Genomic DNA, 27,675 nt, shown 5'->3' on the forward strand with positions numbered 1-27,675 from the left:
CGGCGGCGGCGCGCCGGCCTGGCCTGAGCTCCATGTTTCAGGTAAGAAACTTTCTAAAGTCTAAACCAATACTCTCCTTCACTTACCACATCATCTCTTTGTAAAAGAACCAACAAAATTACGTGTAGTGTTCGATGCATCGCGCGTGATTTCGGGCTTGCCTGTTTTTTAGATGTAATGTTACTGTTATTGATTTTTTGAGTGATACTGTAATCGGAGATTATCGAGCCATTTTGGATTTTCTTTGTGCGTGGTGAGTGTTCTTTGTGTTTTATACGGAACTAACAGTGAAATTGTTAAATGTGGACAATGGTTTGAAAATATGCAGCATTTAATCTCACTTATCAACGTGTCAAAACCGATTTAAAAAATTACAAAAATAACATTCCAAGGAAAAGATAAATAATTAAAAAATATGAAAAAAACACTAAATATGCATTAAAAACTACAAAAACTTATTAAAATAATTTATTTTTACCTAAAAGTGATAAATATTAATACTTATTCAATATGTTCAAACTAAAATATTTTTTTTTGTTTCATATGGCTCTTTTTCACCCACATCGTATGTTTAAATATTCATAATTGTAAAAAATACTGCATTGCTTGCTAAATTCAAAAAAATACTTAAAACTTTAAAACATAAGTGTAAATCAAATCTTAGCTCTAAAAACCACTAAATATGAAAATAAATACAGATATAAAGATTTTTCGTATGCAAATTGTCACCTACAATCTGTAAAAGTCAAACTTCCCCCTATGTCCGCCCCTCGCCACCCCTGGGGTGGCATATCTGCTCGTTCGGGGAAAACCGGGTGACGCGTATCAGATGGTCGAATGTAGGGAAAGAAAAGCATTCGAGGTTGTGTAGAAAATAAACTACTAGATGGCGTGGCAGTCGCTGGTCACTGTGAGCTTTGCTTTCCTTTGTTCGACACGGGTAGCGTGGACAGAATAAGAATTCAGATTTTATTATTTAGTATTTCTTTGCCACGGACAGAAGTTTTATTTTTTATCTTGACTATGGATAAAATATATCCTAATACTTTTGACCACATAACGTTTTACTGAAATAAAACGGCTAAACAAGATAAAGAAAATAGGGTTTAAGGTTCGGTTACAAGAGAAAACTATATAGTCCTTTAAAATAAAACTAGCGAAACGGATTATATCGCATAGTTAATATAATAATATTATTATTCACCCTAAGTTTTGCATGAATGTTGTAAAGGGTCCAGAACGTCGGATTGTATTATAAATAATTTTTAAATGAATATCGTGCTAACCGTAAACGACCTAATTGGTAGTGGTTGCCTGCTAAACCGATGGTCCGGATTTCGAATCCCGGTAATATTTAATTGTGCGATGAACATAGTCCTGAGCCATAGGTTTTCTTTTTCGTTATGTCCTCACCTAATATGTACAGTCAGCTGCAGAGAAAAGTAGACCCGCTTGCATACAAATTTGTAAAGAAGGGGGTCTCCTTTTCTCTGCAGCTTACTGTACACAATCGATGTGTGTAAAATTTCCCCAAATATTTCTAAAATTATGGACGGGGCAGGCCGGGGTTCAGGCAGACCAAAAAGGAGATGGCGGGACGTCCTACCCTAATCATTCATTGCATTGGATGCATTCTACCCAAAATGGTGGGAAAACGCCGACAACAGGGTTGAGTGGAGAAAACAAGGGAGACCTTTGCCCAGCAGTGGGACACAAAAGAGGCTAATTAAAAAAAAATCTAAAATTATTTATTTTAATATTAGGTATCTTATCTCATAAAAAGAAGCTATAGGGTTGACACAAACCATTTGTTTCAGCGCAGCGTTTAGCGCGGCATGGAGAGCGCAGTGTCGAGCGTGGCAGCCCTCACAATGGACTGCGAGGACATGTTTAAGGAGATCACGAAGAAACTTTACGGGGAGGAGGTAATAAATCTACATTAGCTATCTTATTATGAGTCGTTCGCCATCTCCTCATTCTTGCTTTCTTTTTATACCACAGGATCTATAAACACGTAACGGTGTAATATGAGAAAAACGAATAAAATTTAACAGCGTATTCCTTATAGAAGATTATATTACCTTATAATAGAAGGGTAAAATGTCATATAAACTTCTCTGGATTTCGCCTACTTTCAGAGTTATAAGCATTAAATAAATAACAATTACTTACTATTTCTCAGAGCAAAACGCTATTTTGATGGCGACGATGACGTTATCGGACAATATCTAACTATCCTCGTTGATAGATGTCAAAAAATAACTAGGAACTCATTGCCACATAGTAATTTTTTTTAGAAAAAACATTGAATTTTTTTTTAAGTGCCAGTTTACGAATAACATTTACTTTTTATCTGAAAATACATCCAAAAAAAACAAAAAAAAATTCACATTTTTTTTGCGAAATTAGCTTGACGTCATATAACATTTTATTTTTATTTTGCCCTCTGGAATGCGTAGTTAAAATCTTTCGGTTCCCTCATATTACACCGTGTATTTTCCATTTCTTTCCACATCATCCTTTTGTAAATAGTTTTAGAACTAACAAAAATACGTGTCGTGTTCGATGCTTCGCGCGATTGCGCCCATCCGCTTTCTTATTCACCGTCTTTTGTTTTCCTTTCTTATCAGATTACACCACCTTCATTTCACCTATCTTTCACGTCACGTGTATTATGTATTTTATGCATGAAATGCATTCGATGTTACTTGCTAGGCCATTTGTTCTTAGTTTTTATATTACTGTTATGGTGCTCACACATTGGCTATTTATAAATGTTATACAGCATTTATGCTGAGGCGGGACCATTTCGTGGTAAACCTGATTTACATTTTTTTTTTAATCTCATCACTTATTAGAATTTTATATAATACTTACTTATGTATATTAACTGTGTTTACCATTGAATAAATTATTGAATCTGAATCTGAATCATACATATAACATTTTGTGACAGGGATAGCTCGATGGCATTGACATTACGTTGTCCTTGTCACACTGTGCTATAAAGCATTTATAACAGCCAAACTGGGAACATCATTATTGTTTAAGGAGATCAAACAAATCTTAAAGTACATTATACGATTTTGACAGTATGAAGATTATTTGGTCAGCACTCAGTCACAGCATTTAAGATATAAGTACCTAACTAAATCAAAATTTTAAACATACAACTAATTATATGCCTTTTGACGACCGATCTGGCCTAGCGCGTAGTGACCCTGCCTGCTAAACCGCGGTCCCGGGTTCGAATCCCGGTAAGGGCATTTATTTGCGTGATGAGCACAGATATTTGTTCCTGAGTCATGGATGTTTTCTACGTATATAAGTATGTATTTATCTAAATACGTATGTATATCGTCGTCTAACACCCATAGTACAAGCTTTGTTTAATTTGATGCTAGGTTAATCTGTGTAAGGTGTCCCCCAATATTTATTTATTATATTTATTTTTATAAATTATGTCCTTGTGAAGAGACCCAACCTTTAACTTCAGCTTATCATATCTTTCCACCATTGTTAACATAACCTGTATACAAGCACTTCTATACAAGCCCTCTGGGCGGCTAACTTAACCAGACGTTGGTGTGGCAGGCGACCGTGGGGGGCGGTGTCATCGGCGTCGAGTTCCCAGCTGCTGAGAGGGACCTGGAAGAAGAGCTCCGCCCTGAAGAACACATCACCGCCTGGGGACTTGCTGCGCTCATGCAGAATGGGTTCCCGCCTCCTGGGATCTTGCAAGTAAGTAGTCCACTTAGAAATTCCTTCAGATTCTACTGTAACTGTTACAAAGTGTGATACTCGAATGAAAGGCGCAAGTTCCATGTAATTGAGAGAACACAGATATTTTTCCTGAGTCATGGATGCTTTCTATGATGCAAAGTATGGGATCGCTTAGCTTCTTTAGTCCTTTGCAAATGGGGCATTCACTTTGAGGGATGTGCTTACGACATCCTGCTTTTCAGCGTTGCGACAGCTAAGTATCAGGGTGTCAGACACAAGTTTTCAAAACGTCTTCAGAAGTATTAGAAGAATTGCATGTTGTAAGCGACATTCTCGTGGAATGCCCCAAATAAGTATCCCCACCTCTTAAAATTCAAAAGCCATGTGACTGATGTGACATTCTTACGCAGATAGACTGAGCCCCACGGTAAGCTCAAAAAAGCTTGTGCGTACGTATAATATACAGGCGCTAGGCCAGACCGTCGACCGGTCGTTTTAATAACAAATATATTTTTATTTCTAGGCTAACTTCACCCCCCGAATCGACCCAGCTGCCGAAGACCGGTGGACGGCAGCGGAAGAACCTTTAGCCTGGGCCCACTCCCGAGTGGCCTCATACAACCCTGCACAACGGCTTTTCAAGTGCACTGAGTGCGAATGCGTCGGCTTTCTTGCGAGGGTCGCTGAACACTGGCTTGGGACCCATTCACATGCTCGAGTGTTCCACTGCCCACTAGCACAGGTAATATTTTTACACATGCTCAGCAACACAGTTCTGTTATTGTAGCTCAGAAGGGAGACTTGTAAAAAACTTAGGCATGAATAGTTTTTTACAAGTCTGGGTCCCTTCTGAGTAGCTAAATACAATAACATAACTCTCTCTGTGTGTCACTGGTCTAAGAGGCTTGAGACGCATTCACAAGCCAAGACTTTTCATTAATTTGTAAAAACTTAGCAACAAGATTTCTTTTTATTTTTTATTTAAACTTTATTGCACAACCAAAGAAACCTACAAATGGCGGACTTCATGCCAAAAGGCATTCTCTACCAGTCAACCATTGGGTTAAACAGAGATAGTTGGTGCAGGAGAAATAATAGCTAACAGAGACAAATATAATCGTGACATCAAACATAAATTTACAAAACTAAGGTTGAATACTAATACTTATATAAATACTTGTACTTATTTATTAATAATGCAAAGCTCCATTTGACGTAGCACTTTCCGTAACAAAACTACCAATCCAGAAGAATTCAAGAGTATGATGAAAATGAAATCTGAAAAAACAGTATAGGCTACTTGCCTCCTAGTCAAATCAGCTTCCTTTTAAGAACTGCCAAAACGATTTTGAACGACTTGCCAATATGGAATTAATATGAAATCGAATAGAGTGACGTCACGGTCAACTGATTTACTTCTATTTGATTTATAAAATATAAATTAGAGTTATAAATAACTTCTGTCCCTGTTTTTCTTATAATTATCTTATGCTTTATTTCGTGCATGGTATAAAATAATTTTTTTAAGTACAGTCAAGTAGCCTATTGTATGTATGATTTGATTGTCCAGTGTGGTTTCGCGAGTGGCTGGGCGCGAGCAGTGAGACAGCATCTCGCGCGGGACCATCACTCAGACCCCGCGGCGGCCGACCAGCTGCTGCGAGAGAACCCAGCTCTCGATGACGTCACCCGTTACCTGCAGCGACTCAAGACGAAGGTATATACAACATGTACAACGTTGAAAAGTGCGCACAAGAACTGGAAGACCTAATCGTTCTTGCCCCTTTCCATCATCAGATGTTCAGACCCGGGGAATAAATGTACCTGTTTGTATTAGGAGTTTTTTGTCCAGACTAAATGTCTTGCGATTTGGCTGTCCCTTTACCTTCGCCTTCCCTGACAATTGTTACCTTGGTATCTTTAGAACAAGAGAAGGCTATGCTATAACTGGTCAGTTACATCTTAGGCATTTCTCCACTTTCCAATAAGTGTGGCTAAAACCCACTGCCGATCTGATTATAGTTAATAAATTTTCCTCTGAAAAGAATAGGTACCGAGTAGAGAGTGGTCCTACTAAGTTAATGCCGTCGTTTAAATCAGTGGGACACTATAAGACAATTTTTGCAAGAATCCGCACTCAATCACACTCAATCAAAATCACCAACTAAGTACAATACATACCTGCAATATCCACAGATAAACTGTTTCCAGGTGGAAAACCAGCGTAACGAGCGGCGCACCAACCCCGTACCTGTCGCCGTCGCGGTGGAGCCCCCGGCGCCCGAGCCGGCGCCCGCGGCGGAGCCCGGCAAGCGCTACGCCTGCCCCGCCTGCCCCTACGCCACCGACCGCCGGGACCTCTTCACCCGCCACGAAAACATCCACCGCGACGAAAAACCCTTCCACTGCTACCTCTGCCAGAAACAATTCAACAGAGCAGACCACGTGAAGAAGCACTTCTTACGCATGCACAGAGACCAACCCTACGACCTGAATAGAATAAGACGACCGACCAAAAACCAACCAGCTCCCAACGTCTATTACAATTCTAAACCACCAGCGGAACCGCCACCTATCCAGGAATACCGGGCGCCTGTTAAAATCGAACGCGCCCCGCTTGCGAAAGCAGAGACACCAGCAGTTATACCGCAACCGAAAACTGTAGTCAATACCACACCTGTAGTAGCTAATAGCCCAACTGTAACCAATACCGCAGCTGGTGTGAGGCGAAAGGGAGAACGACGATATGCGTGCTGCTATTGCACGTGGTCAGGGGTCGACAACTGGTGTCTAAAACGCCATTTAAATACGCATTTGAAGCCGTTTGCATGCGCGCTATGCGAGTATAAGGCGGCGCGCGCGGAAAGGTTGGCGACGCATGTGCATAAGGTGCATAATAAGAAGGCGTGTGCGAAGTGTCCGTTCTTGGCGGATGATCAGCATCAGTTGGCGCTTCATTTGCGAGAGGCCCAGTAAGTACCTACCTATTTACTCGAATACTAATACTTCATTTAGTTACTGAGGTAGTTTACCTATTCTTGAGTCAGTGTTCGACTTATGAGACTTGATACCCTTGCGTAGTTACGTGATGTATCAAGGTATTTTTTGGGATTTGACAATGTTCCCCTATAATTATGGAGATCTAATTATATAATTATCTCTCTCTCCAGTATCCCTGATGGCCTGCTGTCCACTGGAATTTAAAGCACCATTTTATATGTGACAGCCTCAAATACCCGTTTATATTTTCACTGGAAACGTTTTCACGTTGACTTAAGTACAAAAAATGTAGTGTCAATAACAAATCATATTATTTCAGTCACATCGAGAGCCGCAACCTCAAAGTTCCGACCGGCGTCCGAAACTTTACTACTCCGACGCAGCCTACAGAGGACGCCACTACGTCGGCCCAGGGACGCCGACGCGAGCAGCGCGCAGCCGGCGCTGCCAGACTATTTGGATACTTGGAAGCTTCAGGTACCTATGCAACTCTCTTCTCATGATCTTATCTAACAGTCGCAGCTGAGCAGTCGATATCGCTGGGGCTGTGGATATAACCATTCCACTTTTTTTAAGCTCTAATATGTGATGTGTGCACTTGTCCCACGGTCTCGAGCCTCCCTTCTAATGATTTATTTATTTATTTGAAAACATATTTCAATGACATTACAGATAAATCCAATGCGCCATGTAACTCAAATTTTAACAACAGTAAATAAGAACATAACAAACAAAAATATACAAACAATAAAATTAAACGATTGATTTGAGCGATGACGTTACAGCGTGGCTCCGTTGCGTCGTTTGCCCCGGTATAAAATGTGGCAGGTTGCCTCGAAACGGCCGAAAAACCACACCTTTCGGCCAGAAGTCTGCGCTCGCGATGGTGTCCTGCAGCGGCCGCGGCACGCGCACTACAAACGAGCTGAAGTGCACGTAGTGACGCGATTGTAGCTGGTGCACTCTCAGCGTGTAGCTGAGCATTTCTTTTTTTTTGCCTTTTTTTTATTTTGATTTTTTTAAGGAATTTTAGGTCAATTGTACTCAGAATCACAAGTACTTTCAATCTCACTGGGAGACAAAAATGTCCCAGAATTTCCATACATTTTTGTTACTTTCCTCTTTTGTTACCCCACACAACATGTACGGAAAATGGTAAAAAAATAAGAAAAAATCGTATGGGACAATTTTTTTAGCTACTAGGATTGAAAAAGCTAGTGATTCTGAGTAGAAATAGCATATTTTTTTCAAAAATATCACATCACATTTCATAGAAGTGGCGAAAAAAAAAGAAATGCTCAGCTAGTCTTCCGGCGAACGTACTCCACCACAACATGATGTTGGACCACCTGGAAGGCGCGCACCCAGTTTGAAAAGCAATGCCTTAAAGCGATGTGTCAGAGTATTAATAATATCTAGACGATCACTAGAAACAATAATCCCTCTGTTCTTAGTACCTATAAGCATAGGCATAATGTTCAACGTATCTTTTTTTGGCCCGCCTAAAGCAAAAAATATTTTTAGAGGAAAAATTTTCCTACAAAACATGCTTATTTTAGCGTATTCTCTATGATAACGCCATGAATAACCTAACCGTAAAATTTAAATTAAAAAAAAACCCCGACATCGAGGACCAATTTTCATAAAACATGGCTAAGAACACTCCCGACTAACTCAGCTTTCAAACAAAAAAAACTAAATCTAAATCGGTTCATCCGTTCGGGAGCTACGATGCAACAGACAGACACACACTCAAAAACAGACAGACAGACAGCACGTCAAACTTATAACACCCCGTCGTTTTTGCATCGAGAGTTAAAAATACGACACATACATACATACATTCACGCCTGTATCCCATAAAGGGGTAGGCAGAGCACACGGAACTACCAAGTTCCTTCAGTGCCACTCCTGGCAAATAAGAGGTTGAAAGAAAACGAAACTGTGACATTGCAGTGACAGGTTGCCAGCCTCTCGCCTACACCACAATTTAACCCAAAAATACGACACGTGTCATAATAACACCATCCAACCTCTTTTCCAGACAACTCCGGCGACGAATACGAAGCCCCGATCCAGGAGGAGTTTCCCACAACGGTAGCGACGGCGGTGACCACCGCGGCGCCGCACTACGCGCGAGACAAAGAGAACGCCGCACCCATGCACCATCACGACCACTGCCTCAGATACTAGCCGCCATATTATATATCATTGTTGCTACTCTTGACTTTTATTGACGTCCCTAAATCAGCCTTGGACAGATGCGCTCTGCCTAGAGTTCGCCTTTTACTTTTAAATTGATTTTAAGCCTAGTGGCACGATTGCAAATCAGAGTTAAAGCCCTAAATCGCTTTTTTTAAATTTTTTTTTTTTATACATGGGCTTACTCTTGACCACAGACTAGCCAAAGGCAAAGACGTGGCCTACGATGGAGTGAGCTCGCCCAGAAGATGCCTGTTCACTCTTGATCTGAAGGTTGCCGGGTTATATGAGCTCGGAAATATAGCCGCCGGATAAAGGAATTCCACTCCTTGGCAGTGCGCATAAGAAAAGAAGAAGCAAAGCGCTTCGTGCGGATTCGTGGAATATGCTCTTATACACATGAACAAAATGGGGCGAAGCTCAACATTTAGAGAACGCGCACACTTACACAGAGAACGATCTGGCAAAGCTTGACATTCAGAACAAAATGAATGATAACCTAACCACAAAATTAAAATTTTGAAAAAACCCCCGACCGCGATATAGTAGACCGATTTTCATGAAACATGGCTACAGTGTTGCCAGATCTACTGATTTAGCAGTAGATCTACCTGATTTTGAAAAAATCTACTGATCTACTGCTTTTTTGTAATTTTTCAAGAATTCTACCTGCTTTTTCCCAAATCGATATTTTTTTGTATAAACAATTGGATTGGCTACAAATTTTTATTATAGACGGTCCAACAACTTAGTCAAGGCGAGAAATTAAAATTTTCTATGGGCCAACTGTCATCCCTTCATTTCTTAAAGTTGCTGCTTTTTTCTAGTGACAGAAATCGCTTGACAGACTTTATATCTGTGATTGTTCGTAGTGTAGTGGTAGCTTTGCATTAGCAATAGCGATTTAGGCGGGTGCAAGAGTTTGATGTTTGTATGGTTTAATATTCTGTATTCATATCAAATAACATTACGTCAGATGCGGCGGAAAGAAGGGCTTACATGCTGTGTAGGTATTTTTTTTTTTTTAGGACATTCTTACACAGATTGAATGAGACCGACGGGATGCTCAAGAAGGCTTGTGTTGTGGGTACTCAGACAACGATATATATAATATGTAAATACTTATATACATAGCAAACATCCAGGACTCAGGAACAAATATCTGTGCTCATCACACAAATAAATGCCCTTACCGGGATTCGAACCCGGGACCGCGGCGCAGCAGGCAGGGTTACTACCGACTGCGCCAGACCGGTCGTCAAATAGGTCGTCAAAGGTATATCCATCTGAGTAGGATAGTGATACGAAGCCTGTAAGCCCTTTTCACGGCGAGGCATGTAATTATAGTACTTTTCTCAAACTTGCAATGATATGAAAAAAAATCTACTAGGCAAAAAGAAAACTCTTCTAATTCCGCGCCAAATTTCTTTTTAACTCTTAGGTAACTTATTAAATGGTGACATTCAGGTGCATTAGTACCTACTATTAATGTTTTTTTTTCTGATTACTAAATGTTATGGTGTAGTGTCAGCATTTGACGTTTAGAAACAAATGGAGGGTGCTTTACAGGCAGGCTTTTTTTGCTGTAAACTGTACTATGAAATATTATCTACACTCAGCTCACCGGATAGTCCCGACAACATTTCATTGCAAGTTTGAGAAAAAGTTCTTATTTGTGCAACTGCCCCATCGATACTGAATAGGAATGGAATCAATTGAATGCATCCTACACCTTATAAAACAAAGTCCCCCTTCGCGTCTGTCTATGCGTGTTCGCGATAAACTCAAAAACTACTGAACGGATTTTCATGCGGTTTTCACCTATGAATAAGTGATTCTTGGGGAAGATTTAAGCATATAATTTGTTGAGACTTTGTTTGAAATATAACGATATTTGCTAAACAAGTCGGACAAAATCCCACTTTCTGAGAGCCTTATCGAAAACGCTGCCCAAACCGTTTGAGCTATATCATGATCTGTATGGCGAAATATTGTATCTCTCATAGGTTTACATAAAAGTCCGCGAAAGCATATGTCTATCTTTTACGGATAACTTACTATGTATAACCATTTTTAATCCCCATGCGTAGCTGGGGCGGGCCGCTAGTGTGGATAAGTTTTTTCTTGATGTGTGGCCGGATTCTGATTCGGTTTTTTTTTTCATACAAACATTTGATCATGGATAATAAAGAAAAAAAGTTTATCAAAAATGACCTTCGTATGTTTTTCCAAAACCTATCAACGCCAATCTTCATGAATTTGAAATCGCGAGAAGTCTAAAATAGTTCCAGGACCGTGTTCGTGTCACAGTATAATTTTTCTTTCATTCTTTTTCACTATATTTTGTAGTCTACTGCTTTTTTTCCCGATCTACTGGTTTTTTATTCATTTTTCTACTGTATACTTCAGATTCCGTCTGGCAACACTGCATGGCTAAGAACACTCCCGACTTACTCAGCTTTCAGACAAAAACTAAATCCAAATCGGTTCATCCGTTCGGGAGCTACGATGTCACAGACAGACACACAACACAGACAGACAGACAAACAGACAGACAGACACACACACACACACACACACACAGACAGACACGTCAAACTTATAACACCCCGTCGTTTTTCGGTAGTGGGTTAAAAAATACCTATAAGTATAGAAGCGTGCTTTGAATGTCAAATGTCATGCTTGCAATTTTATCACTTAGTTACGTGGATAAGGCATCCGTCACGTTCTGTCAGTGTGAGAATGACGGATGCTTTATCCACGTAGATAAGTGATAAATTGCAAGCATGACATTCAAGCACGAGCTTCTACTTATCTTAGGTACTTTTCATTCATTTTGCTAATCTGACAATGAAATAAGAGAATCCATTATTTTGCGCTTTTTCGGGATTTGTCCCATAGTAAACGTTGCTCAGTTGCTAATTACAGAATTTTAGTAAAAATTACATTACAGCTATAACAACACTGTGGATAATATAGAAAACGGTAGCGACGGCGGTGACCACCGCCGCACCGCACTACGCGCGAGACAAAGGAAACGCCGCACCCATGCACCATCACTACCCGCCAGATTATATATCGTCTCTAAAAAATCTCGTATCTCACGGTGTTCCTCAAAGTTAAAACGCAGTAAGTCATATGCATTCCATACATACTTACTACAATTTTCTTTTCATTGACAGACGAAGATACAAGTTTTTTTAAAAGTAGTGACGATATCATTGTTGACTTTTACTTATATCCTAGTAGAGGTACACCTACAGGCTGAAAGACTATGGTCTTGCCTAGGGCGCCCTACACACAAACAGAGCACATTCTTACATACTCGAAGAAAATGGAACGAAGCCTGACATTCAGAGAACGCGCCTACTTATATCATACATTTTGCTGGTCTGACAATGAAATGAGAAAATCAATTGTTTTACACTTTTCCAAGATTTGTAATAAGTAAATAAATATTTGGTTGCATACCTACTGTATACTGAGCTCTACTTAATACCAAGTAGGTCAACAAAGGGCTATTAGGAAAATAATATAACAAAAACACACTAATACGCGGGTAATACTGGTTTATTGTGTAAAGGTTACAGAGGTACAGATTCGATACAATATATCACAGAGGACGGCCGCCGCTCCCTCAAACTCACTACCCCATCACCTCATTACCTCACTACCTCATCACCTCGTTACTTCATTTCTCACGTATAGCGTCAAATGAGGCAGCCGACCATTATTGTTAGTTATAGGCCTAATTTAGAATATGACCGTTGCGGTCTTTTTTAAATGCGTTTTTCTTTTAAATATTTGACGCGTTTTTATAAGCGTTTAAATTGTGCGCCTCTTAAAATTTAATGGCATAAGTACATTTCGATAAGTGCGAAAAAGAGGAAGTTCGAAACGAGTGGCGATAAATTAAAACACGACCGAAGGGAGTGTTTTAAATCGACACGAGTTACGAATTTCCTTTTCGCACGTGTATCGAACGACATTTTTCAGTACAGATGAGCCTCCGAAGTTTCGACCTGGCATATAATGAACCACTTCTCGAACTAGTGCGTAAAAAAACGACCATCTGTACTGAAAAATATTTTATATTAGAGGTAGATCTTGATCGATTATTAATAAGAAGATAGTCTTTGGCCCACTCTAGAGTCTGAACAAGCTAACTCGGCACACATTTCTGGTACTTACAAGTGTCTTCAACTTCTTTTACTATACATTTTGTCGATTATGGGCCGGTTGCACCAAACCATCTGTCACCGTTAAAGCATTCGTTAAATTTTATTGTATGGGAAGTTCCATATACCTCTGCTGCGCGACGATGATGTGTCTGTCAAATGACTCAAATGTGGTTGATGCAACTGGTCCTATGTATTTTCAACAATTTGTCACTTTAAATTCGTAACAGAATTAGCCTACACGGACTAGTAAGTTTTTTGAATAATAATAATTATTATTTTGCAACATCACAATTGAAAAAAAATCAAAGCTCGCTATGTCGTATGCATTTTTAAAGGAGCTACCCAATATTACTTATTTATTGTAAATTCATATTATTGTTCCGTTTAATCTACTGCTCCCTAACCATACTAGACACCATAAAACGCTTAATTTAAATAAAACTTATCTAATGTTTAGATCGACTGCCGCATTCGAGAAGCGTATAAAAATAATGATATATAAAATAGATATTGTGTCCATTTGAATACGGCCTAATGTCCCATACACGAGCAGCGGCCGGCTAGCCCAAAGGCTGGATATAAGAAAGAGAAATAACTAATTCACGATCTGAGAAAAAACTACAATAAGTCTTTATAAATTCACAATTGTCATATGACACTAAATATCGAGGGTATATTTCTACAAGACAATCGGTAATCGACATGTCATCATCATCATCATCATGTAATTACGCCCATTGGCCTATTTCATCAAAGTGGCATTGACACTTGACAATTTTGTGCTTATTTCTTCTTCCTTGTTGAACAGGCGCAGTGTCACTGTCGGGCGATAAATGTCACTGGTGAAACAGGCCACAATACTTTGTGTCAGATGACAATTGTCAAGTTTACAAAATAGTAACAAATGTGAATAACAATTGTCAAATATACAAGTTTTATTTCTCAGATCACGATTTCAGGGTGATTAAAATGGTCATTTTTTAAGATATCTATAGGATTGAAGTAAAACCGGCTACAATGATATTTGAGGAGTCTATGAATTTATTCTACTGTTTGGAGTAAGAGTCAGACCAAAATAAGTTAGCAACGGTTTTGATAGCAGCAAAGTGTTATTTTTACGTCAAATTTTTATGAGATTATGACGTATAAACTACAGTCTGACCAAAACGAGTAAAAATTAAAAACTGGCAACATTGTAGTGTGATCCGTTTCAAATCAATATGTGTGAGAAAACGGGACGACGCTACGATGTTGCCACAATTTCTCCTTTTTTTGGTCAGACTGTATACACTTTCAGTTTTTGTTGTATCAAAATCGATTAAATCGAATTAGATTTGTTTGATTTTATGAAATATTGTTCCCAAACTGAGCGTAGATGAAAAAATTTGAAGAAAAGGATCTCTATTTTGTAGGACAATCTGTTCATATAGAAACTACAGACTTTCAATGCCATTCTAACTATGAGAGATTGATTATTTCATTCATCACGTTTATGTTTGACCATTTTAAACACCACAAGCTTACAGACAGGGACCGCTAGTTCGAATAAAACTTACCCTAGTAGAAAGTGAGTACATGAGATGAGCACACAAAAATACATCCATCCATACAAATTTGACAACTATTGATAATAACGTTGTCCATACAATACAATAATTATTAAAATAGCAATACATTTATAACTACTTTCTGAACTCGTATAAGTCGAATTATTATGTCAATATATTCTAGAAAAATAATTATGATTAAAACGCTGATTTAATACTGGATCAACAATTATTATAAAACTTCGTTGAAGAAACATTCTGACAAGGGCAATCCTTGTTTGCTAAAGTTTAGTGCTTTTGGAAAAAAAAATGAAAATTAAATCCCCGGTAGAACTAAAACCTACATAACATGAATAGGTTTAATCTTTTATCCTCCTTTTCGCAGCGATCTTCTAAACACTTTCCTTTTAAGTGACATTAACTTTGAAGTACGTATATCCAACATTTTTTTTTTAATTTTGGCCTAGACGACTTAGAAGGCCAAGAAGCATTTTTCATACTTGTCGATCCAGCAAAATATCAGCGGTAAGACATCGCAACATAAGAACGTTTGTCGGACGACATTGTGACCTTTTGGTCGACGATTAAGCCTCTAATTTATCTTCGACGATTGCATCTCTCCAAAAATACTCAAAAACATTCTAATGAGCAATTAGATTTGAGCATTTCGTTTGATATGTCACTGGATTTTTTTCTGTAACTTGACAATTGTCACAGTTGTTATTGTCATTTTGACAAATTGTCAGATGACAATTGTGATGTAGGCGACCGTCATAGTCGCATAAACAGGGCTTCAAGGATTAAGTGATCAAATTCATAAAAATATTTGTAAATTATGAAGCTTCATTCACGCAACCACGTAAATATTGGAAAGATTGACGTTAAAAGTGCTGATAATATCGATAGATGCAATCGTCTATGGCGTTTGCCGACTTGCCAATTTAACAGAACTATTATAGTCCAAAAAGACAATATAGGTCTAGATGTGTTATGTTTGCGACTATGCAAACCAGTATTTGTTGTAATAATATGCACATTGAAGATCATAAACTACGTAAAAGTGAACAGATAAAGTTGAACAGACAAAAATTGATCTTCGACTGTAGTTCTTAATCAGTTTTGAACCATAATTGAGTCCTAAAAACCTATATTTGTCAAGTTAAATTTGTGACTTCACATGTGAGGCTCTCAACGCCGATGTTTTAAAGCATTTCAGCCGAAGGCGCACGCACAATCCACGCATTCAAAATCATGTTTGCGTTTTAGTTTACCCAATGGTTGGTCGTCAGCATCGAGCATGCGTTTCATAGCCCCCGGGACCCTAAATGGATTCATCAGGCGGCGATTGCGTAGGCCTCCTCAATAACGCTGGTATTTCCGCCAAAGCCGGTTTGAGAGACCCGCCGGTTAGAGTCAAGTCAGCAAAAGCGTTTTCTACCCTAAGTGGCTTCATCAGGCGGCGGATGTGGCGTAGGCCTCCTTAATTTAGTCGCCAAAGCCGGTTTAAGCGATCCTCCGGTTAGTGTCAAGTCGGCAAATTTGACGTCTTCTACCCTAAGTGGCTTCATCAGACGGCGGGTGGGGCCTAGCATGCTGCGGGTGTGGCGTAGGCCTCCTTAATAGTGCTGGTTTAGCCGCCAAAGCCGGCTTGAGAGACCCACCGGTTAGTGTCAGGTCGGCAAATTTTGCGGCGACGCGGGCTGTGTTGCGTGCGGGTACTGGACTTTCAGGGGCTGCGGAGGCTGAAGCTTGTGTTTCGGCCTCGTCCGGTTTTTCGGCCTCCGGAGGATCGTCGGGAGCGATTGTGCTGCTATCGGACGATGATGGTCTGGAAAAGGTAGTAACGTTTTCGTGAACTATTTTAATAGTAGATACATAACGATACAAGTGGTACATGTTTATTTTAATGGTGGTACCTCAAGTGTACGTCACTGTCAGTGGGTTTTCGTTCAGTAGCTCATTTGACACTAGAGTCTCGTTCTGTTATGCCGGAGTCGTTAGTACAAGTCTCACTCGAGTATATTTCATATACTTCATTTGTAATGTAAGCATCTCTCAAGTGATATAACGAACTTACTTGTGCGAGGGCCGTTTCTTAAGCGTGTCGCGGTTGCTGGCGAACGTTTCGGCAGCGTCGGCGGGCGGCGCGCTGGCCTCAGTCGGCGCGCGCGCCGGTAAGTCCAGCACTAGGTCCGGCGTTGCTTCCGCTAGCCTCCTGTTGAATATTACCACAGAATAATTAATAGTAAGTACTTGCGTACAGAATGGTATATTACGATACAAGTGCGGAAAATACAAAATTCCGAACGTGTTGATAGAATGTTTTTAATCGACACGAGTTACGAATTTTCTCTTCGCACATGTATCGTACGACGTTTTGCATTAGGTACATATGTATATGGCCCTTTGAAGTTTCGTCCTGACAAGAAAAGTACTAATTATTTTGCTGTGTTCCTAAAAATTGGCTCCTTTATCGAAGTTGGATAAAAGTGGACGATGGTGCAAATATTCTGCGGTGTTAGAGATAGTGAACAGTGGCTTGACAGACTTTAGTTGTAGCATTTCAGGAAAGCAAGTTTATTATTATAGCGAGCCCATAGATTAAATATACATTAAAATGCGACCGCCTAAGAACGCGCATACAATATTACCTACACACAAATAGCGCCACAAAAAAATGTCTTGTAGCTTTCGATTATAGTTGTAGATGGCGTTAAGTGTCACTTTTGACATAGATTTATGACTCGAAAGTGACACTTAACGCCAATCTACAAATAATCGATGGCAACAAGGAATTTTGTGTGGCGCCATCTATGTGTGGTGTAGTGTATGCACGTTCTTAGGCGGTCGCTTTTAAAATGTATCTTATATTTAATCTATGGTGAGACTTACCGGCACTGTGCAGAGGTGGAAGGGGCGGGGGCGGCGGGGGACGGCTCACGAACCTGCGCGGGCGACACCACAACATTTAGGACTCGTTCGCCATCACAGCATTAAAGCTCGGCCACACATGCGCGTTTTGAGAGCGTAGGCGAAGCGTTAGCGGAGCATCAGCGGAGCGCAATGATAGCGGTGCGCCGGACGAACGCTGGCGTTGCGCCCAGCGGACGCCGGCGGGAACTAACGAGCGAGCGGAATGCGCGCGGTTTGCGAGCGGAACGCCAGCGTTCGTCCGGCGCACCGCTATCATTGCGCTCCGCTAACGCTACGCTATCAAAACGCTTTGTGTGGCGGAGGCTTTAGGAAAGTGTGGTTCATACCAGTATAATCCAACTTCGAACATTTTATAGATAGATATATCCGTTTATTATACTCGTTCGATTGTATAATATTCTAGACTAGCCTAAAATAAATACAGAAGATTTCCTCTTATTGCTCAAATAGTATTTCGAGACAACAGGCTAGAATTTCCTTTTTATGAACTGCTTAAATAAATGGGGCGACACTTTCGACGTAAAATTTTTAAACATTGACAATTCCGTATGTAAATTGTTTAATTGCATTTTTTAGTAACATCTTGTGTTGCGCTGTAAATATTTAAGAGGTGACCATTTATTTTTGTTCGGATTTGGACTACACGGTATATATACATCGGTGAACAATGATCACAGCGTTACCACGAACATCGATATTAGAAAATGACGAGTCAGAGATATCCTTGAGCGGACTTTGCAAAGGCAAAATGTGCTGTGTGTTCACATTATTCGATCCGATATCGGATGTAGGACCGATATCCCATACATTTAAGCCGCCATCATTGATTCTTGGCCTTTGAAATCCGTTCGATATCGGATCGCATAATATTAAAACGCACTTAGTTTGGGCCACCTTTATATTCGTGTTACTCAGATGTGGAAGTGCAATTGACATTTCACAGCGGTTTCACATTATCCGATCCGATATCGGATATAAGACCGACATCCTATAATATATCAAATCGGCTCGGATAATTTGAATGAAAACGCACTAAGGCTACCTATCAATTTCAATTTCACGAAAACTGTTCAAGCTATACACTCACTAAACGTAACTTCGTACAGTCAACCAATTGGAATCCTAGGCCACTCTAGAACCCTGTCGTATTGACACCGTCCTTTATCTGCTATAGAAGTCAGTTTGACTTTTACTGTGAAAGGGTTCTACAGTTGCCTAGGATTGAGATTGATTGACTGTACACAGTGATTATAATTAGGTACCTAAAAAGCCTCGACCGCAGGCAACAGTGAATCAAATTTAAAGTTGACAACGTTTAGAAATGATTTACTTAATAGATTTATGAGATGGAAGACAAAATACTAAATTATAAAAAAAATAGATTAAATACATTTATAATAAACGACCACTAGGTCTCCAACCTAATTTGTCTAAAACATGTCAAACTACCCGAAAATAAATTAAAATCCATTCGCATACGCCAAATGAAATCTTCGGTCAAGGCACTGGTCCCACCAAAAGGAGTAGATATGCGCTATCAGCTATAAAAACTAACAAAATTTAAATAAAAGAGAGAGAGAGAGAGAGAGAGAGAGAGAGAGAGAGAGAGAGAGAGCGATTTGTAGTTCATTGCTCGGAAACGAACTATAACTCGCCCGCGCTATTATCGCGTCTCTTTTATGTACACGCAAGTACACGGGAGGGACTATCTTTGTTCGTTTTTATAGCCTATGGCACTGGTCCCACCAAAAGCGGGTAAACTATAAGCTATCGGCTATAAAAATGCCTGTAAATGGGTTGTTTTCTGAAGAACTGTTTGACATGATGCCAACGGCCACTTTTCATCAGCGCACCGCTCGCCATCGACATGGCGCTCATCCACACACCTTACAACCTAAATGGTCGCGCACTGTGCGGTTTCAGAGGAATTTCCTCCCGCGGACGCTCCGGCTGTGGAATGAGCTCCCTGTCGAGGTATTCCCGATGAACTACAGTATGGGGTTCTTCAAAAAAGGAGTGTACAAGTTTCTAATGGGTCGGCAACGCGCACGTGACACACCTTGAGTTGCAGACGTCCATAGGTTACGGTGACCGCTTTCCATCAGGCGGGCCGTATACCTGTTTGCCACTGACGTGGTATTAAAAAAAAAGTCGCTCCCGTGTACTTGCGTGTACATAAAAGAGACGCGATGATAGCGCGGGCGAGTTATAGTTCGTAGCCGAGCTATAAGCTACAAATCGCTCGCTCTTTCCTTTATTTATACGGGAGCGACTATTTTTTGTTCATTTTTATAGCCAATAGCTCATAGTTTACCCGCTTTTGGTTCGACCAGTGCCTAAAAACCCTGTGTTTCGTTAGATCCTAAGACATTGACCATTTTGGAACGCCATAATAAAAGAACCAAGCTACCACCATACGAAGCACAGACACACACATAAAAAGCGGATGCGAAGCGACAAATAAAACACACACATGCACGAATACGTTTATTGGATAAACAGCACCATTACATAGTATGTTTGTAACAAGCTATCTTCAGTCTTATATAGGCAATAACATAGTATAATAAAGTTATTTTGATGAAAAGGTACTTTAAAAGAGTAAATGAAAACAATGAGTATATGTGTATGTTGGTCGATACTTTTGCAGTCTTTTATTTTCACGAAAACGTACGAACGTGTACAATTAGTACTGAGGTTGACAAATACGAATGTTTCCATAAAATTATCGCGGCAAAGCATTATGCACTACACGTGTATACTTAAACACCGTGTTTTTTTGTTTGTTTTCCGTTAAACTAGGCTAAACATAGCTAGGTTCGTTATTAGGAACCACCCTGTATATCACTTTTAGTTAAATTAGCAAAAATATTTTTTTCATCATTTTCATACATAATAATTGAATTTATTAGTGTGAGAGACCCTTAAGAAAAACATTCAAGTTAGTGTCAAGTGATTGACGGCATATGTCAGAACAAATAACATTAGGAATAAAGGCTGTCACACACGTGATCAGTTCACTAGATAACCGCGCGTAAGAGTTAAGACGCTAGTTTCTTAGAGAAATTAATTGTATTTTAAAGAACTTTCCCTTAAAGTTAACGGAATTCAATAAAAACAGGATGTATGTACTCACTCATGAGTGAACATATTGTATTTTTTAATCTAAAAGTTAAGTTAGTTATAATTTATTTCACGAGAAGTAAAAGTAGTTACTTATACTTAACTTCTTGTGTTAAATATGCGAGTAAGTGAATAATTCTAAAATTGAACCAAATACGTAATAGTAACACTTCCATTCCTTTAATTCGATTCCAGTATCTTTTAAATACCTTTTCATATTTGTTACACAACGCACACATCACAACCAAACCAATAAAATAGCAAAACAAATATAACAAAAATGCTTTGATGATATTTTTAGTAATAGTCCAACCACCCTGTGATTGAATAATTATGATGATGACACTATTTAAAATTATAAATTTAAAGAAAATATGATATGAACTTATGATGGTGAATTGTTTAAATAATTATAATCGAAGCTTTAAAGAACAAGGGCCCATTTACACGTTGCGATGCGAGAACTCGCATACGACTTCGAGCACCTTATAAACAAGCCTTTATGATTTATGAGAAGTGATCTATAATCTAATCCATCTTTGAAATGTAAATAAAATCCGTCAATGGCATTATACTTTAGATACAACATGTACAGTCACCTACAATAAACTGTCAAAAGGCAGCAAAAATGTGACAATGCATGGCAACACAAATAAGGACTGTATCGTTAAGTATAAGGACAAAACAAACCTCGTCTAAATGTTGACATGTGCATAATTTTGTATTATTATGTTCCGAGAGTATGATCTTAAGGTATTGGTAAGTACTATTTGATATAAGAAGGTCTGATATTTTTTTTATTTTAGGGACTTTATGGTACTTTCATTAAGGTCTAGCAAATAAATTTCGGACAACCCCTGGCTTAATTTGAGAATATTTCAATGACTCTTTGTACGATTTCAACAAACAAAGGTTAATATGCTGCCAAAATATATTCTTTAAGAGTCCTCTTCATGGTTTTTCCAATTGGGTACTTGTAGAATAAATGCGGCGAATTTATATAATTAAAAAAAACGCAATTTTGAGCAACGTTCCGGATTGCCGTAAATTTTTGATGCTAGCAGGATGAGAGAAACAGATAAAAAAATTAGCCATAGGCCAAAGTCTAATTGACATTCATGGTGTTTGAACAGTGCTTAAACCAGATCGATATAAACAATGTATGATAGTCAAATTCGACATCAAAGTCGGAGTTAGAGTAAGCACCATGCCACATTCTCTAAATGGCCGCCATACACAGATCCTGAACTATATTTTTTTTTAATAACAGTGGCTAGACTATGTCCAGATATTCTGCTTTGTGGATCATGTGCCGTTGAGGTTCGCACCATACAATTTTTTTTCGCAATCGTATCGTCTTTTACGCACTTTTTGAATTTTCTAGTAGCATTTGTCCGGAATCGTAATTGGTACTCGGGAGGATTAAGTCAATACTGTCTAAACCATATGCTTTACGTCGAGCTTCTAGGACAAAATGTGTACCTTATTATGTGCCTTATTAAGCCCATAGCTTGTTATAAGAAAAAAATATAATAGCAAATAAATACGGCTACTCAAAGTTGTCTTCATACTTAACGATACAGTCTTTAACATCGTGTCAGTCATTTTTGGAGCCTTCGTGGTGACATATTGTTGCAGGTGACTGTATCTTATTGGTCGAATCATTCACAAAATAAACTAAATACATAACAAGAACATATAATCCCTTATTTTACCACACTGTTACACTACATACATGCATTAAGCTTAATATAGTCACATTTTGCGGAAGATAATCCCTATATCTACATTGCACTCACTTTAGACACAATCTTAAGTATATAGATACTCAATATCATAAAATACCCACATTTAACTTTTGTAAGATAATTATATTAAATGTAAAAATAACTACAACTACCAAAGTGTATAAAACGTTTGTTTCGAGATCTATTTATTCGTTTTATGCAACCATTTTTTACGAGACAAGTAAACCAATAGATTTGCCAAGATATTACATCATTTATAATGCTTGTTGCTATCTAATTATAACATAGATCTTCCGTAAAATATGACAGTTATAACTGACACCAACATAAAACATAACAGCACAGACATAATGATTATAATAATGACATAAGTAATGATTCGTATAATACTGTAAATGCAAAGCAAATCTCAATAATCACAAGCAAGTTAAAGAAATAGTTCGAATGAATGAATTTCCTATTTGTTCTTAAAATAACTACAACAAATAAAATATAAAACCTAACCTAATGTTTATACTACTGGCAGTTTTAGGCTAAGACATATTTAGGTGGTCCAAATCATTGACGTCAAAAATTTTTTATTAGATTCCTCACATCACGGGCTATTAGAATATACCAAATGTATATTGGCCGATTTTTGTAGTTTTCGAGTTTTAATTTTTGAATTATTAATACATGGGTAATATTCTGATAGCCCATGATGTGAGGAATCTAAAAAAAAATCTTGACGTCAAGATTTGGACCAGGACCCGTATAATAAATCTACGTACAGTCATCTCCAATATTATGTTACACAGTGAGAGCTGCAAAAATATTTCACTCCATCTTATTGGTACAGTATAGCCATAAGAGGGAGTCACAATTTTGCGGCTTCCGAACAGTAACATATTATTGCAGGTCCGTGTACATGAACTTAAGATTTTCTATTGATAACAACCAATAGTAGATTTTAATTTAGTTCATATTATTTTGTTTACTAATGTGTTTAATATCAGTATCAGAGCGCAAACCAGGCCAAACTGGGATACCATCAGATGCATCCAAAATTGACGGAATAAATTCTCAACATTAGATAATTATTTGTGTTTTTTTAACGATCAATTCACCGCCCACAGTGGAATATTTCACCATAGTGACATATTGACACTTGACACTGACAATTCTGTGCCTATTTCGTTTGATAAAGTACTCGTAACATTATTACCCAGCGTCAATATTGCCTTGTTAAACAAGCAATGAAGCGCTGGTGGCCTAGCGATAAGAGCGTGCGACTTTCGATCCGGAGGTCGCGGGTTCGAACCCCGGCTCGTACCAATGAGTTTTTCGGAACTTATGTGCGAAATGTCATTTGATATTTGCCAGTCGCTTTTCGGTGAAGGAAAACACCGTGAGGAAACCGGACTAATTCCAATAAGGTCTAGTTACCCTTCGGGTTGGAAGGTCAGATGGCAATCGCTTTCGTAAAACTACAGCCTCCGCCAAATCTTGGGATTAGTTGTCAAAGCGGACCCCAGGCTCCCATGAGCCGTGGCAAATGCCGGATAGCGCAAGGAGGATGAAACAGGCAATGAACAGCGAAGTATCACTGTCAGGCGACATTGTCACTGTTGTGAAATAATTAATAATAAGGTTTTCAGAAATATTGTTTGGCCTAATTCTCGTTATTGTCTTTGTATTGATAAATATCAGATCTAAACAGCCGTTTCGAGGGGTACCTGTGGGGCCGGCACTGATTGTCGACGCGGCAGGCTTTCCGATCTGAAACAAACACAAATCTATGAACACTTGAAACAACAGAAGCTCGCGTGAATTCTTCTTGCAATAGGGAACTTGACTGTAGTTAAAATAAAATATTTTATACCATGCACGAAATAAAGCATCAGACAATTATAAGAAAAACATGGACAGAAGTTATTTTTAACCGACTTCAAAAAAAGGAGGAGGTTCTCAATTCGACTGAATATTTTTAAATACAATTTCTATTTAATAAGTCAGGTAGAAATATATAAAGTAACTCAGTTGACCGTGACGTCACTCAATTCGATTTCATATAAATTCCATATCAGCAAGTCGTTCAAATTAGTTTTGTGTCGTTCAAAAAATGTCTTACCTCCTTTCTATCGAGTCTCTGTCGCGTTCTCTCCATTCGCCATTTTCACCGTCGTCACTTATTTCATCTGTCGAAAAAAATACACAATAGGCTAGTTTCCTACTAGTCAAATCAGCTTCTTTTAAAGAACTGTCAAAACGATTTGCTAATATGGAATTACTTTATATACATATTATAATACAATAGGATATTACATTTGATGTGTCCAATCATTTGTTTAAAATAGGCTAGTTTCTTACACTTGAAATAAAATATTGTATGCAGTGCACGAAATTAAGTACCACATAATTAGAAGAAAAATATGGACAGTAGTTATACTTAAACATAATTTCTATTTAATAAGTCAAAGGCAAAGACGTCACTTCTCAGTATTTCATAATAATTCCATATTAGCAAATCGTTTTGACAGTTCTTAAAAAGAAGCTGATTTGACTAGTAGAAAACTAGCCTATTATAACAGAAGAGGATCAAAATAGAAAAATGACATAATGCATTTATTGATTTCAGGTGTTCATGCCGAACAAGTATGCATTTAGGATTTTTTTTTTGTTTGAAAGTATGACAATTACAATTATACGACAAGAAATAATGAAATATGGTCTCAACTGTCGGATCAAAAAACGAGCGGACACATACACACAGTCAAAAAAACATGCTACTTGTAAATAAACACGAAGATATTTATCTTAATATACAGCGTGTGGATTCCATACGGGCGAATATTTAACTTTAAGGGAAGGTTCTTTAGATAAAATACAATTAATTTCTCTAAGAAACTAGCGTCTTAACTCTTACGGTTATCGAGTTATTAAAAATATAAAGTTAATTACTGAATTACTGAACACGTGTGTGACAACCTTTACCAATTCCTAATGTTATTTGTTTTGACATGTGCCGCCAATTACTTGACACTAACTTGAATGTTATTCTTAAGGGTCTCTCACACTAATAAATTCATTTATTATGTATGAAAATGATGAAAAAAGTTTTTTTGGGAATTTAACTCTAAAAGTGATATACAGGGTGGTCTGGTTCCTGATAATGAACCTAGCTACGTGTCGAATTTAACAAAAAACAAAAAAAAACACGGTGTAGTATCTGATGATACGAATCGTATAGAATAATCATCTTGTTAAAAAGTGTTATTAATTAAGAGTAATTCATTTTTGAAATCTTGCTAAGCAGTAATGAATGAATGAATTTGACATGACATAAACGTCATGTCGTAATGACGTTTAGGTGGTACGCTAATTGATGTGGACATAATATATTGCATGCTGAATTATTATGTATGAAAGAAAAATCTCATCTATTCAAAAAAACATGTAGTGAGGCTGTGTAGGTCTGATACTAATCGTCATTGAAACTTTCGCCCGTATGGAATACACACGCTGTATAAGTAATTACTGTCAATATACAGAAGGCATTGAAGATAATCAGATTTTTCTGCTGGAGTTCCTGTAAAGGAAACAATCCAAACTGTCAAATCCACAAACAGATTTGAAAATTAAACCGCACGTTTTGTCATTCGAAGAATAATGATCAACGAAAAGCGATCATCCTTTGTCATTCGAAGAATAATGATGTCAAATAATGATCGCTTTTCGGTGATGGAAAACATCGTGAGGAAACCAGGACTAACTCCAATAAGGCCCAGTTACCTTTCGGGTTGGAAGGTCAGATGGCAGTCGCTTTCGTAAAACTAGTGCTTACGCCAAATCTTGGGATTAGTTGTCAAGCGGACCCCAGGCTCCCATGAGCCGTGGCAAAATGCCGGGATAACGCAAGGATGATGGGTGATCTAATGAAAATACTGATAATATCAGTTGTCTTTTACACATTAGAGTCTTTTCAATCATCCCTTATAAAATTCTTAGTCTTAAGAATAACCACTTTACACTTATGTTATTCATAATAAATTATTTGTATTTGACTGAAGAGGTGGCGACTTCCTCGCACAACGTATCAGCATCGCGATACAGCGAGGAAATGTCGCCAGTATCCTTGCTACAATGCCTCAAGGGCCTATTTTAGATATTAGCTAGCTTTTAAGTTTAGTCTTAGTTTCTTATATAATTATGTAAATATGATTTTGTATTTTATTGATTTAAGCGCATAAATGAATTTGCACCGTCGATGATCGATTATCACCGTCGTCGTCGTCATAAAGCGACAGGTCGTCGTTGACGTCGGGCTCCTCCGCCGCGTCGACGTCGTCAGAACCCGCCGCGCTTTCTCCTTCTTCTGCTACCGTCTCGTTCTCACAACTATAGATATACGCACCGTCGTCGTTATCATCGTCGTCGTCATTAACGACAGGTCGTCGTTGACGTCGGGCTCCTCCGCCACGTCGTCAGAGCCCGCCGCGCTCTCTCCTTCTGCTACCGTCTCGTTCTCACAACTATAGGTATACGCACCGTCGTCGTTATCATCGTCGTCGTCATAAAGCGACAGGTCGTCGTTGACGTCGGGCTCCTCCGCCGCGTCGACGTCGTCAGAACCCGCCGCGCTCTCTCCTTCTTCTGCTACCGTCTCGTTCTCTTCACTGTGAAAGTAAACGTTTAAGTTAGGTCTCACGCAGATGGCTAGATTCCATACATCCCACTGGTCCCATATGGTTCACATCTACACCTACCTGCCGGCATATTAGGCCTGATTTAGACGGCGTGCGAACTCGAATGCGATTTTAGTTACACTGCGGGCTGTTGAGAATACATACAATTTTGCACAGCCATCAAATACCGCATAAGTAATCAAACTCGTATGTGATTTCTCGTACCGTCTAAATGGGGCCTTATTCCAATTTAACACTTATCTATGTGGATAAAGTATCCGTGACGCTGTGGCAAAGTATGTCAATGTGAGAGTGACAGATGTCTTATCCACGTGGATGTGATAAAATTGGAAGCATAGCTCGGCTGGGTCGCTTATGCAGCGCATGATGAATAATGAAAATGAAATGAAAAAAAATATTTCAGGCGTAATCCCATAGATTTGTTAGTAAATTTAAAAATTATCCCTACTCTACTATTAAATAAAAATCTCTATATTGAATAATAGTTATCTTCACTAGTTCGCCTACCACTCCTATCGCTAGTTGTGTTCTA

At 38.7% G+C, this 27,675-nt stretch overlaps 2 protein-coding genes across 8 annotated transcripts in view; one reads left to right on the top strand and one right to left on the bottom strand.

The window, feature by feature from the left end:
• LOC125235363 (zinc finger protein 319) lies at window positions 1–8,943 on the top strand. 4 transcript variants are annotated; one of them, XM_048141912.1, is made up of 8 exons: window positions 1–41; window positions 1,823–1,925; window positions 3,580–3,741; window positions 4,247–4,465; window positions 5,294–5,440; window positions 5,935–6,695; window positions 7,043–7,200; window positions 8,768–8,943. In XM_048141912.1, the coding sequence occupies exons 2-8, from the start codon at window positions 1,836–1,838 to the stop codon at window positions 8,914–8,916; spliced, it is 1,686 nt and encodes a 561-aa protein (XP_047997869.1). In that variant the 5' UTR covers window positions 1–41; window positions 1,823–1,835; the 3' UTR covers window positions 8,917–8,943. The 4 variants fall into 4 exon arrangements, with proteins under 4 accessions (XP_047997869.1, XP_047997870.1, XP_047997872.1 ...); XM_048141913.1 differs by having other exon boundaries at window positions 3–41; window positions 1,818–1,925; XM_048141915.1 differs by having other exon boundaries at window positions 5–41; window positions 3,595–3,741.
• Window positions 8,944–12,477: 3,534 nt separating this feature from the next.
• Window positions 12,478–27,675, bottom strand: part of LOC125235523 (SLIT-ROBO Rho GTPase-activating protein 3-like) — a 135,867-nt gene continuing 120,669 nt past the window's right edge. For 3 of the 4 annotated variants that reach the window (XM_048142100.1, XM_048142102.1, XM_048142101.1), the window contains exons 13-18: window positions 26,986–27,113; window positions 24,569–24,635; window positions 24,174–24,216; window positions 17,546–17,598; window positions 16,731–16,868; window positions 12,478–16,481 (exon numbers count right to left, since the gene is read on the bottom strand). In XM_048142100.1, the coding sequence (XP_047998057.1) occupies window positions 16,208–16,481; window positions 16,731–16,868; window positions 17,546–17,598; window positions 24,174–24,216; window positions 24,569–24,635; window positions 26,986–27,113 (703 nt within the window). In that variant the 3' untranslated portion in view covers window positions 12,478–16,207. The remainder of the gene's footprint in view (window positions 16,482–16,730; window positions 16,869–17,545; window positions 17,599–24,173; window positions 24,217–24,568; window positions 24,636–26,985; window positions 27,114–27,675) is intronic. The other variant, XR_007178099.1, reaches the window with a different exon arrangement.

This window comes from Leguminivora glycinivorella, chromosome 17, assembly GCF_023078275.1.
Source record: "Leguminivora glycinivorella isolate SPB_JAAS2020 chromosome 17, LegGlyc_1.1, whole genome shotgun sequence".
Classification (NCBI taxonomy): Eukaryota; Metazoa; Arthropoda; class Insecta; order Lepidoptera; family Tortricidae; genus Leguminivora; species Leguminivora glycinivorella.